General features: G+C 41.3%; 1 protein-coding gene across 1 annotated transcript in view; it reads right to left on the bottom strand.

Moving 5' to 3' along the window:
* LOC133212426 (ras-related protein Rab-3C) overlaps nucleotides 1-13,862 on the bottom strand; it is a 119,648-nt gene that overhangs the window by 12,275 nt on the left and 93,511 nt on the right. The window contains exon 4 of the mRNA XM_061353816.1: nucleotides 4,999-5,123. Within this exon, the coding sequence (XP_061209800.1) occupies nucleotides 4,999-5,123 (125 nt within the window). The remainder of the gene's footprint in view (nucleotides 1-4,998; nucleotides 5,124-13,862) is intronic.

Consider the following 13,862-nt stretch of genomic DNA (forward strand, 5'->3'; position numbering starts at 1 on the left):
GTGTTGTCTGTCTGCTTCCTCTGGCACTAATATTTGCCCTTTAAAAAGAGCTAAAAAACAGTGAAGGATGGAACTATGAACACACATGTTCTTGCCCAACGCAATTATTTTCATGTTTAATGAAAAGTTAGGCGCAGCGTATGTCCATTCTCTGCAAGTTGCTGGTGACCCTGACTTCTGCACCACAGCCTCCAGCCAGCCATGAATGCAAAACAGAACTTGCTGTTCTAGTAAGCTGTGTGCTGAGGTGCCAACTCCCAATTGATTCCTGACTTAGATGCCAAAATTACAGCCCTAAAAATTCCTCAGTTGCTGTCTAAGCTCACAGATGCCTGATATGCCCAGTGTACCCACAAATGCCTAATGTACACATCACCCCTAGGGCTTTTACCCCAATGCAAATGAAGGTTCACTCCGGTCTTGATGCTGCAGAGCTGCTGTCTTGTCTATCAGCTCTGGCAGGATTCAGAAACGAGTCATGTTCCTGCCCTATCTCAGCAGCAGGCCTGGTCTTGCAGGCTTGGTCAGATCACAGAGAAGTGCTAAATGCTAAATTGCACCCTGTAGAAGCACACAGCACTGACAAGTACTTTATTTTCAGGCTTGCTGGGGTGCTAAATGGGTTTAATTTGAAGAATTTGGACCTATGCCTGCTTTGGACCTATGGCAGTATTGTACTTTTGCAGCAACCTTAGAGGCCCTGGTTTAATATAGATCCTATACTCTGTAAATGGGAATTAAAAACTGAGTGTTGAAGTAATTTGTAGCACACACATAACAAACATGAGTTGTGCAGAAGCACATGACCAACCAAAGAACACATATACAATTATGCAGCTAATTTTCATGCGCAGCAAAACGTCACAGAGAAACTCTATGCCAAACTAGATATGCAACTGTCCAGTTGCATGTGCAGTTAGTCTATTCAAAGCTTTGTGCACACTTCTGCCTGCTAATCCTTTGCAAGAACATACATCACAATATATCATACAGACCATGAATAAAAGGAACCAAGAAACTGATGCCATCTGTGAGTCATTTGTTTTATTTTTCTGACAGATGACACCACACTTTCATGAACATATGAAACTTTGAACTCAGCTGAGATAATATGAGATGAATATGTCAGAAAACTGTGTGAGTAATGCAGCTGGGAAGTATGCATATATTTTGCTTGTAAGTTCCAAGCCTGTTTTACTAAATGCTTTGAAGTACGTGAGTACTGACTATACTGGGATTACTCTCAATGGCCAGTGCATATAGTGCTCAGAGCAAACAATGAAGAGACAGGGCTTCCCACACTTTTTAAAGTAATGATTAGTGAATATAATTGTTTAAATGTGTTTGTTGTGATTCCCACGTCAATATTAACATTACATTAATTAGTTCTCTCAACTGGCTGATATGTCACATTTCTGTATTTTCTTGGTAAGATATCTCTATGAGGTAAACTTACATGACTCAGCTGCATTTATTTCATCCTGTCTGTTTTAATCTCATTGCTCTTTTAATGATGCTATTATGTTAATCAACCATGAATCAATTTCTTAAAAAAGCCTGTACCACTTACAAAAATACTGAATAGGGTGACAAGGAATGGCTAAGGTGTGAGATGTTCTTTGTGTCTTGGATGATGAAATAGTCTGGGAATTTCAGCCTGGAGAAAAAGCAGGGGTATGATAAAGGTCTCTGAAACCAATGATGTTACAGAGCAGGTAACAGCAAACAATTGTTCACTGTTTCTCAGAATATAACAGTGAAGAAGCATCAAAAAAGCTATCAAGTGGCTGAGTCTTGTGAATCTTGTGAAGATAAACTGCGTATTTAAAAGATATTGTGGACGGTAAGGTTTTATATGGTTTCAAAGACATTAATGGACAGTCCATGTTAAAAACCATGAAAGGGCAATTGAATATAAAGATACTGCCTTTGGTTCATGAGACCCATGAATATAATCTGCTACAGCCTGGTAAAGTATCACAGTATGTTTGTCCTATTATATCTTACACAAGGCACCTACTGCTTACTGCTATGATCTGTGATGGTATCACCAGCGTCATGCCCTATATTATTAACAACAAACTTAGGAAAAAAACAAAACTAAAGTGGAAAGGAGACAAATCCTGTCTTGATAAACATTCTACTAGTTTCCCCTCAAGGTCAGATCTGGTTTTCTTAACCATTCTTTTTTGTGAACTTCTGTTCATGTTATGATGAGTCACTTGACTAGTTTAGCCAGACTTTGGCAGGTAACGAGGCCCATTGCTGGTTGATCTAAACTACTTGTTTTGAGTGATACTTGAGAATTAAGCCAGCACTGAGATTCAAGGAAATGAGGTCAGCAGCAACAAAAGAGGCCCAATTTTCCAATAATGCTGGTCTCAGCAGGACACTGTGCTTCCTGGAGAGTTAAGTGCCCAATGCTCTTTTCTGACCTTTTGAAAACCCAGCCCAAAATGTACATGTATTCCTTTTGCCAGTGACTTCAAATAAACCAGGGCTGAAAATAAAATCACACTTGAGAACAGCATGTTTCACAACATGTTCTTTATACAGCAGTTGTGCGTTGTGCTTGCTTGTAATTGTGGCTGCAAAACGTTGCAGACCACGGTGTTCAAAGGGCCCACAGTCTTGAAATGTTTCGCTGGACACAAAAATCTATATTATTATTTTTAAAACTTATCCACAAGAGATGTTATCAATTAACTGGCAGAGAAAGAAAAGACAGTCCCAAGTGTTCAACACGTGTTCTTCAAACTGGTCAACATGGACAATTTGGTTCAGGGAAACCTGTTCTGCTTTTCCTGACACCATATCCCACAGCCTCTAAGCAGATTAAAGAAATTATTGCAGCTGAACAGAGAAGATATAAACATTTGTGTGTGCAGCCTGAGCACAGTAAACATGCTGGATCAGAGCCATAATTTATCTGATACAATTATCTGTCCTTGAGGTAGCCACAGAACATATATCTCAAAAAGGAAAACCGCAGAGAAGATAAAGACTGGAATAGAGGATAATCTGCTCCCATAAAGATTGAATTCTAAATCCCAGGAGTTTGCTTTAAAGCTTGAAACACAAGTTTTGATATCTAGCTCATTACTCTTCCTTTTTTGTTTTTGTTTTTGTTTTTGCAAGCATTGGTTATTACAGTTGCGGATTCTTGACAGCATGCAAAGTTCCTTCTTGTCTTGCTAAATTCATGACCTTGGGATTCCTTGTCAACTCACCGCATTAATTTTTCCATAGGATAATAGTTTAAGGAACAGAAATTCAGATTAGTTATGTCACTTTAAAATTAAATAAATATTCAAAATCTACATTGCAAATTTATGTTTATTGCCAGCCATTTTAGTGCCTGGGCTAAATAGGGGGTGAAAGTATAGAGTTACATTTTTTTTGATCTCTCTACCACTGAATACACTTTCCTTGCTCCTTACTAGGAGTGAATATTAGAAATGCTAACAAAGGGAAATACATATTAGAATGTTTAATGTGACAGGTATTTCTGCAAAGAAAACTATCGTCTATTAAAGCAGGTGCAATAGTAACCATTTTGGTTTTGTTGAAACAGTTTTAGAAATTCTGTTTTTCACAGACGTTGGCAATTTTTCTGGACATAACCTGCTGTTAAATCTTTTCTGTCACATTTAAAGGACTAATTTATGGTAATTTTTAATGTATATTTTACCTGTTACTCGTAATGCTGATTTAGACATAATAATAGCTTTTACGCATAATACGTATTTAGACAAATGAAATGGGAAGATATGTTATTCTGATTAAATTATTTACCAGAACAAGTTGTAAAACTAGAAAAATTATTTTAAGAAATAAGGTCAGCAAGCTATGAACATGCATAGGTTAAGAACCACCAGCATGGGATCAGCGCCAGCACATGTAGTATACTATGAAATGGCATCGTCTCTCTCTGTTTCCCATGCAGTTACTCTTACAACACCCTTTCCCCTAAGTTCCTATATAAGAATAATGACGACGAGATCGTGGTTACACTCATGTTCACCAGACTGAGCCTTTAGCACAGCCAGTTGTAAAAATACTAACAAACTTATGCCCAGTACAGCACAGAAATCAACTTCAAAGGATGACAGGGTTTGATTTGCACACCTGCTGAGAATGCTCTCCAGAGACAGCAAGTTTGAAGGAAAAAGAAGGTTGGTAGTAGTATTAAGACGATGCTCTGGAGATTTTCCATTACAGTTTGGCCAGTGTCACCTCAAGAACTTTTCATGCTATGAAAGAATACCACTGCTGGGCAGAAACAGAAAGAATGGAGATGTTCACAGCTCCATAGTTTCTGAGTGGACAACATTTGCCTTCTAGGCAGGGACTTTATGAAACAGAGGTTCACATTATTTACACCTGTGTGAATGTGCAGGAGTTGAACTATTAGCAGTAGGAGCTAGATATTGGTGCCATTCTGGTTTGGATTATTGGTAATCGCAACCCAAATGTTCTCAGCTTGCAAAGACGTGTAGTTCACACTCTCCTTTTTTTTTTGTTAGTTTGCTGGAGGGTTTTTTTTAGGGTTCCCCTCACTCAGCTGCATCTGCCTATAGCTATAACTATCTAAACATACTGTATATATACAGACACGTGCCTAGTCTTGCTGGTTATCACAAAGGCCATAATGTACTTCCTGTCTAAGGATCAGAATTAGTAATGTTTTATCAGATACGCCTTTATTCTAACCTGGCCTCTGAGCCAGCACTGGTCTTGTGGACACTTTTAGATGGCAGACATGTCACAACTCTGCATAAGGTCATCCCTGGACACATGTCCATTCTAATGATGTTACAGTATTAGTGGTATCAATAAGGACATTTCAGACCTCAGCCTGCAGAAACAAAAGGGAGGTGGTGACACATTCCTTTACAGGGAATGTGTCACAAACATTTCATTAAAAGTACTGTAGCAATTAGCGATGTTACTTTGTGATTTCTCACAAGTAATCATAAAGCTTTTGTAATTTCTTACCAAGTTGCTCTGCTAAATGTTTGCCTCTTTCAGTGAAGATTACCCGCTCATCCTCCATGTCACACTTGTTACCGACCAAAATAACCTGGGCATTATCCCAAGAGTATGTTTTGATTTGAGTTGACCTTAAAAAAAAAGACAGACAGAGAGAGAGAGAATGAAGCCAAAGCAAATTCCCCTTAAATCAATTTGAAACAGAATAGTTGCAAGTCAAAAAAAGACAATACTGATTTTGACATCCAGGTTAACATGATTCTGTTTATTTATGGATTTCAACTAAATTAAGGATTATCTGTCAGGAATTATTACTTCAGGAATAATACAATCACAGGTTTTACTTTTGCATGTTAAAACAAAGCAGTTTTTCAATATTTTCTCCTGCCATCAACATTCTTCTTGTATTTTTAGAAAGAAGAGGTGACACATTCACCCACACAATTAGAAGAATTTTCACATGCAAAACTGATTATATAAAACCAGAGCTTTGAAACAAAATCAACAGCTTATTCATTTGTCATCTTTCACTTTTTAAAAATCAGAATCTAACTTTATCATTTAAACTTCAAAACCATTCTGTCTTCCTTCTGTTGTTTCTCTCCAGCATGTTCCAGTATAGGTCTTTGGCCTATATGGATGACAGCAATGTTTACACTGTACATTAAGCCACGGACATGGGCTGAGTCTAAACTTTGATTTACCTCCCATTCAAACTATACAAGTGCTAAACATGACTACAGCTGAATTGGAGTATCTTACCATGGCACCTTCAGTAGTGGTGGTGAAACAGCTTACCGTACAAAGCTCTGTTAGAATCATAGAATGGTTTGGGTTGGAAGGGACCTTAAAGATCATCCAGTTAAAACCCCCTGCCATGGGCAGAGTAAAATACTGCTCTTCTGCAATTTGAATGAAATGAAGTTAATGGGCAACTTGGGAGAGCATTCGAGGCACTCCTCAGTTGCTGACTGCCACCATTCTGCTGATACACAGATCTGCTCTGCAGGAAGGAAAGCTCCATGTCCTGGCTCCAAGCTCAGCCAGGAGTGAAGCTGCTGACTACCACCTTCTAACAGAGAGCAGTACCCGCTCTAGAAGGTAACTCAGGGTGAAGCAAACTTACTCTAAGTATTTTCACTTTGCCTTGGACTTGTGACTATATCTGGCTTTAAGCTCTGAGTCAGCTGCTCAGTCAACTGCTCAATAACTGTAAGACATTACTATCTCTTCTGTCCCCATATGATGTAAAAATATGTAAAGCGTCTCTCACTTCTCCCCTTTTTGAACTATACAGGGTGCTTAGAAAAACTGCACTGAGATAGAAACCAACCTGCTACACGTTTAGGAGAGAGCACCCCGTTGTGTGTCAGGGCCTAGGTGAGAAAATATGAAATAGCTTCAAAAATCTGTCACTTGTTTTGGAAGCTGGTCTGTGTGGATGCTAAGTTCACTAGTGATCCCTTCTTGTAACAGCCGTTATCACTATACATTCAGATCCCTGTTTGTAAAATGCTACATGCACAAAAAAAGTAATGATGTTGAGAGACAGAAAATGGATCAAATTGACTCAGCTGGCTTTGCTTACTGCCAGACCAGAGGGATGAACATGGGTAAAAACTGCTACAGCTATCTTTGTAATCCTGGGTCCAGTGCCATTACACACAGTGCCAGAGCCACAGGGCATGAGTCAAAGCACCTTTAAGCCATGTGTGATGGGTTTGCAGTGCCAGGCAGAGGAATTTAAGGTGAAGGATCACACTGTCTTCAGGGTTGTTTTACTTCATCAGAATGAAGAAAAGGGAACTGAAGCAAGCCCCAGGCATTTTAGTGCTACACATTGTTACCTTGAGCAATCCCTGATCTGTCCTTTAAGAAATGAACACTGTGCTATTTTAAATATGGTTGATAGTAATTTGAGTAAGCCATCATGAGACGGAGCAACCAAAGCACCCTGTAGACTTAAATTTCACTAAAGATACAAGTGCTCAGAAAGAAAGGGCACTGTGCATTCATTTTGGCAGAAATGTTCTCTTGGAACCATGCTGAGTTCTTCTGGAATTTGTGGTCAAGCAAAAAAAGAATTACTACTTCTTTTTTAACCAGAACCTCATTTGTCACCATAGTAACTTTGCAAATACAAGTAGCTCAAACGTCAGAGGATGTTAGTCCATTAAGGTCTCTAAAAGAGCTTAGCTTTGAACAGTTATGAGTTGAGGATCAATTCATTCCTCTTATGTCAGGAGGAAATTTAAAATGTTTCGAAAGCAGAATGCACAGTAAAAATATTAAATTTTACAGAAGGAACTATGTGAGTAATCTGCAAAGGTGAAATATAAGAAATTGATGAAGACATACAACTTGAAGAAATATCATCACACCAGTATAAAGAGAATTCATGCAGCCTTGTTTTTCATACTTTTGCTCCAGAGCCTTACATGAGTCTTTGTTCATGAATGTAATCCTTTTCATTTTACTGCAGTCAGACATGACTTTTCATTCTCTGAACTATGTGCATTCAAATGCTTATCATTCCCAAAGCAACTTACTTTATTCTTAGAATTTTTTAATCTGGTTTCCTTATGTCTTATCTTCTAGTTATGAAGACTTTTTTAAGCAACAAGAGATCTTGTCCTTGATTACAATTCAAAAGGCTTGCATTTTTCATATTGCAAAAATACAACTGACTATGAAAACCAGCCAAGTGTACCCCCACCCAACCCCACATAAGTAGGAGCTTAGATACAAAGAATTTAATACTGTCATGTTTCCTTGTAGGCATTCATTTCCATTAATGGCTTCTGCAGATTTTGATTCCCATAATTCTCCACACAGGTCATTTAAAAAAGGTGTTCACACACTGTGTCCAGGTCTGGACTCCCCTGTACAAGAGAAACATGGAGCTCCTGGAGCAAGTCCAGCAAAGGGCTACTAGAATAATTCAGGGAGCTGCGCCTGTTCAGCTCATGGGAGATCTGATCAATGTTGGTAAGTATCTGAAGGGACAGTGTCAAGAGGATGGAGCCAGACTCTTCTCAGTGGCACCAGACTCTTCTCAGTGGCACAAGGCGATAGGATGAGAGGCAGTGAGCATAAACTAAAATACAGGTCATTCCACCTGAGCATGAGGGAGAACATCATTACTGTGAGGGTGACTGAGCATTGTAATAGAGCCCAGGGAGGCTGTGAAGCCACCTTCCCTGGAAATATTCAAAAGCTGCCTGGACACAGTTCTGAGCAATGTGCTCAAGGTGACCTTGTCTGAACAGGGAGGTTGGGCTAGATGACCTCTGGTGGGCCCTTCCAGCCTCAACCATTCTGTGATTCTGTAATCTATTCCCAGATATTTGCTTGACCCCTATAAAATAATCAGTTTAATAAAGAAATTGATTCTAGCAGGAAGACTGAATCCAACCATGAAAGAACAAAACGTTCTACAAAGCAGGAGGCTAACCTGAGTGCAGCAGTGTGACCCTGCACATGTGAACAGGTAAAGCTTCAAATTATTGGCCAGGCAACGCCAGGGTGCCTATGTGTGGACTAGGGTTCAGAAATATGCAGCCCTAGCTCGTTGAGGTAGCTGAGATGCTAGAAGCCAAAATGCCTAGCACAGAACAATATAGGAGCAATGGTGTGACGTTACCATTGTGGAAACTTCACAGTTCACATTAAACTATGGGGTAAAAGCTCAAAGGAGCTCAGAGACACAATGGCAGTGGAAGAGCCCAAATAACATCCTGGCCCTGGCTGCTTCCAGCTCTATCTCAGGAGACATCAAACTGTCAAATGCCCACATCCACAAGCCCAGAGGAGCACAGCAGCACAAAGTCAGATGACAACCCAAATTAAGGACTCAGGAGAATGGACACCACGTTGAGACCCCTCACAGGGCTGTCCCAGGAGAGCCCAAGCCCCACTCTCCAGGCATGAAACCCATCACCATGCGTCCACATTGGAGTCTTTTATGTCCAGGTGACAGCAACTCGAGAGAATGGGATTTCGGGGGCAGCTACAGGGTAGACTGAGCTGATGGAGGGACCTATGCTGTATGTGTATACACAGATGTGGAAGTAATGGAACTCCATGGTGCTTTGCCAGGGAGGGGAGCAGGACAAGACTGTTGGTGCTATTTGTGTTTGTGGGAGCATTCTGTGTGTCTGTGATGTGTGTGCCTGGCCATGTATAGATGTATATATATGCGTTGTATATGTGCACGTGTCCTGGGTTCAGCAATAGCAGTCACTTTTCTCCTTCTTAGTAACTGGTGCAGTGCTGCATTTTTGACTTTCAGACTGGAACAACGCTGATAAATCTGATGTTTTCAGTTGTTGCTCAGTAGTGTTTACTCTGACCAAGGACATTCTGAGTCTCATGCTCTGCCAGGGAGGAGAAGTCAGGAGGAAGCAGAGACAGAACACCTGACCCAAACTAGCCAAAGGGGTATTCCTTACCACAGCATGTCGTGCCCAGTATATAAAATGGGGGCAGTTACCTGTAAGGGCTAGATCACTGCTCGGATCGGGCTGGGTATCAGTCTGCGGGTGGTGAGCGGTTGTATTCTCTTCCCTTGTTATTTCCCTTATCATTATTATTATTGGTGGTAGCAGTAGTGGTTTGTGTTACACCTTAGTTACTGGACTGGTCTTATCTCAACCCATGGGAGTTACATTCTTTTGATTCTCCTCCCCACCCCTCCAGGAGCGGGGGAAGGAAGGCGGGGGAGTGAGCGAGCAGCTGCGTTGTTCTGGGTTGCCGGCCTGGCTTAAACCACGACAGCATGTTGTGTGCACATGCCTACTGGGAATACATCTTTATCCTTCATGCTGGTTGGAGGCACGGCATGCATTGCCTCTCTCTAGCTGTCAGATCCAGCATGACGTATTTTCCCCTAAGGGTTCAGACTTAATTCAGCTACACACGATAACACTGCATTGTAGTGTTACCCTGGAGAAACTGCAACAGAAGCCAAACCTGCACCTTGCTATACTCAATACGTTTCAGGTTGAACTTACTTGTTGGTATATCTTAGGGTTCACTCTGAACACATCTCCAGAGGATCACTTTCTTACTTACTCATGTATGTCCAGAACAAACATTAATCTAACCTGGAATTATCTCTAGTATATTTGCACCCACAGACAGCAAGGATAGCAAACAGATAAATGCTATAGAGAATTGCCCATATAGTAAACATATCAGGAATATGAACAGCTGCAATCTGCACACCACTATTTGGACCTAGAGCCCTCTAAGGATGCCTGTCATCCCTAGAAGTACAAAGCTCTAGTTTCAGAGAGCTCTTTAGATGAATTATGTAGTAAGTCAAATGCACTGACAGCAGAGAAGCACCCTAATGAAAACACTCCTGAGAACAATGTTTATTTCACCAAGTTCAGGAACATGTTGTACTGCTGATGTTCTGGTTTCAGAAAGGAGTACACAATTAACTGGAGTGCATCATAGAATCAATCATAGAATCACAAGGTTAGAAAAGACCTTTGTGATCATCAAGTCCAACTATAACCATTATCATCCTACCAGAAAAAAAAGAAAAACAAACAAAGCAAAAAAAGAAACCCAAATCAACCCAAAACCGAATTAACAAAATCTCTACCAAAACCTTTTTTTTTATTATTTTTTTATTTTTTTGAAATACTGTTGAGTTCACTGTTTGATCCTTAAGACTGTCATATCCCTGTCTATAGCATGATGCTATAGCAGATTCTCCTTGAAGGCATGCTAAGGCACATGAAAAACAAGGTGCTGGTGACAGCCAGCATGGCTTCACTGAGTGAAAATCCTGCCTGACCACTTTGGTGGCCTTTTATGATGGGGCTACAGAACTGATGGACAGGGGTAAAGCAGTTAATGTCATTTACCTGGATTTGTGTAAAGCGTTTGACATTGTCCCACATTACATCCTTGTCTCTAAATTGGAGAGACATCAATTTGATAGGTGGACCACTCGGTGGATAAAGAACTGGCTGGATGGCTGCACACAAACAGTTGTGGTCAATGGGTCAATGTCTGGCTGGAGACCAGTAACGAGTGGTGTCCCTCAGGGATCGGTGTTGGGACCAGTCTTGTTCAACATGTTCGTCGCTGACATGGACAGTGGGACTGAGTGTGCCCTCAGCAAGTTTGCCGATGACACCAAGCTTTGTGGTTCGGTTGATACGCTGGAGAGAAGGAATGCCATCCAGAGGGACCCTGACACGCTTGTGAGGTGGGCTGATGCCAACCTCATGAAGTTTAACCATGCCAAGTGCAAGGTCCTACACCTGGGTCAAAGCAATCCTAGGCTGGGCAGAGAAGAGATTCAGATCAGCCCTGTGGAGAAGGACTTGGGGATGCTGGTTGATGAGAAAATGAACATGAGCCGGCTTCAGTGTGTGCTCGCAGCCCAGAAAGCCAACCGTATTGTGGGCTGCATCAACAGGAGTGTGACCAGCAGGTCGAAGGAGGTGATCCTGCCCCTCTACTCTGCTCTCATGAGATCTCACATGGAGTATTGTGTGCAGTTCTGGTGTTCTCAACATAATAAGGACATGGATCTGTTGGAACAAGTCCAGAGGAGGCCCAAGAGTATGGTTAGGGGACTGGAGCACCTCCCGTATGAAGACAGGCTGAGAAAGTTGGGGCTGTTCAGCCTGGAGAAGAGAAGGCTGTGTGGAGACCTCATAGCAGCCTTCCAGTATCTGAAGGGGGCCTATAGGGATGCTGGGGAGGAACTCTTCATTAGGGACTGTAGTGATAGGACAAGGGGTAATGGGTTCAAACTTAAACAGGGGAAGTTTAGATTGGATATAAGGAGGAAATTCTTTCCTGTTAAGGTGGTGAGGCACTGGAATAGGTTGTCCAAGGAGGTTGTGAATGCTCCATCCCTGGCAGTGTTCAAGACCAGGTTGGAGGAGGCCTTGGGTGATATGGTTTAGAGCGAGGTGTCTCTGCCCATGGCATGAGGATTGGAACTAGATGATCTTAAGGTCCTTTTCAACCCTAACTATTCTATGATTCTAAGCCTCCAAAGCCCATTAGCTGATCAGAGGTCGCAGTATAGTGACAGGATCTGGGGTGGACTCCTTTCTAAAACTTTCTCAGTTTACTTAAGTAACTGGTGAGGGTGTCAAGAAACAGCTGAATTTGGACATGTGCCCAAAAGCATTCAGTGCTGACAGTTGAACATCCTCCCTTTATTTGCATGTGAGTGTGACAAATGCACTTCTGAGCAGGAAGGCTGGCTTTCCGGCATTTTCAAGAGACATAATTTTCCTTCTGTAATTGAGGGTATGTTTCCTCCCTTGCCCCAGTCCCCATCTTATGATATGGGAAGGTATGGCAAAGCCTTCTCCACCCCTTGACACAGACTGGGATAGCAAGGGAAAGCTTGCTATTGCCGTCTTTTTAGGGGATGGGATTGTGTCAGGAGCCCTTTCCTACCCTCCCTCGTCTGTTATGAGCTCTGGCACTCTCCCCATTAAAGCCATCCTTCCCATAGGATGAGTCTGAGGTCCCCCTCATCCTACCATAATTCTGTGTGTACCATATGCTCCATTTGTTTCCCCATGTCCTATATGTCTCCTAAAATCTTATTATTCGCAGCAATCGTGATAGGTTATTTGCCTTACGAATGTCCCTCTAGTTTTTCCATCTCCTCTCAATCCCATTTTTCTTGGGGATATGATTGAGATGGGCCCCATATAGGATTATTCTATACAGCACATTAAATGATTGCAATGCTCAATCTTGATGGCCATTTGGAAGTTGGCTTCATACCAGCTGCTCTGCACTTGGTGCTCAGACACTGCTGCAGGAAGGGGCAGGGAAAGTGGTTGCTTCAGGCTTTCCATCTGTTCTCCAATAAATAGTCCACTGTTAGTGGGAGACGAGCCATCCAAAATGTATGAACCTACCAACCAAAAAATCCAGCTCAACTTTTTGACTGGGATTTTGAAGACAGTGCTGAGGTTAAAAACACGAAGCACTCTGCGCAATACCAAGGCAGAAGAGCCCTGGAGTGCTTGAATAATAAACTTTTTGTAGCCATGGTTACTGGCATAGAAGGAATATACTAGAAATAATTAGTAATAACATCAATAATATTAAAAATAAGACCTTAACATTTGCCAGATACTTGTTGAAGTGATGAGCAGGTGGCACACAAAGCCCCAAGAAACAGAGCTTTGAGAAATAGCTCAGGATCTTTTCTCCCTTTCTGATGAAGAAGATCTGGATATCTGCAGATTTTAAACTCAAACTATTTTTATTCATTTCACCATTCTGGCACACTCCAGCTGAGGACCATAAAAGCTCAGTGATTGTGCCTAATACAAATTCTTTTACCTCTTGCATTCATGAAGCCCTTTATAATTATTGAAGCAATTAGTGAAGACCAAGACAAGCAATCAATAAAGGAAATAATTATCAAAACAGAAAGCCAAGGTAGATGAATATGTGACAATAGGGAAACTGCACTTCAGTCCTTCTTATCGAAAGAAGGACTAAAATCTAGGGGGTGTCCAAGTCTCTCCACTTCTATTCAGAATAGGTGATATATACTGAGTTTGTGATTCACATTTTCAATGACAGTACCAGCACCTGCTCACTGAAAGTCAGGTTTTTTTCACATATGATAAGAGAACAGACTAAGATGACCTAGCAACACAGAAGTGTCAAATATGGATAGAGGGGGACAACGAAGAGGAAAATTTAACAAAATAAGTTTCTTCCATCTTTAGTAACACAAAGAACAAAGGGAAATGATCTGGGGAAAAACGGATGTAATAGCAAAAATGGGATATACCAACCCCTTCATTATTGCAACAGGCTGTGATGCATGAATATTGGCCAGTACTGACTGTATTTGATGT

This window comes from Neopsephotus bourkii, unplaced genomic scaffold (genome assembly GCF_033783945.1).
Source record: "Neopsephotus bourkii isolate Nb327-2 ecotype Australia unplaced genomic scaffold, CSIRO-AGI_Nbou_v1 NB_698, whole genome shotgun sequence".
NCBI classification, from domain to species: Eukaryota; Metazoa; Chordata; class Aves; order Psittaciformes; family Psittacidae; genus Neopsephotus; species Neopsephotus bourkii.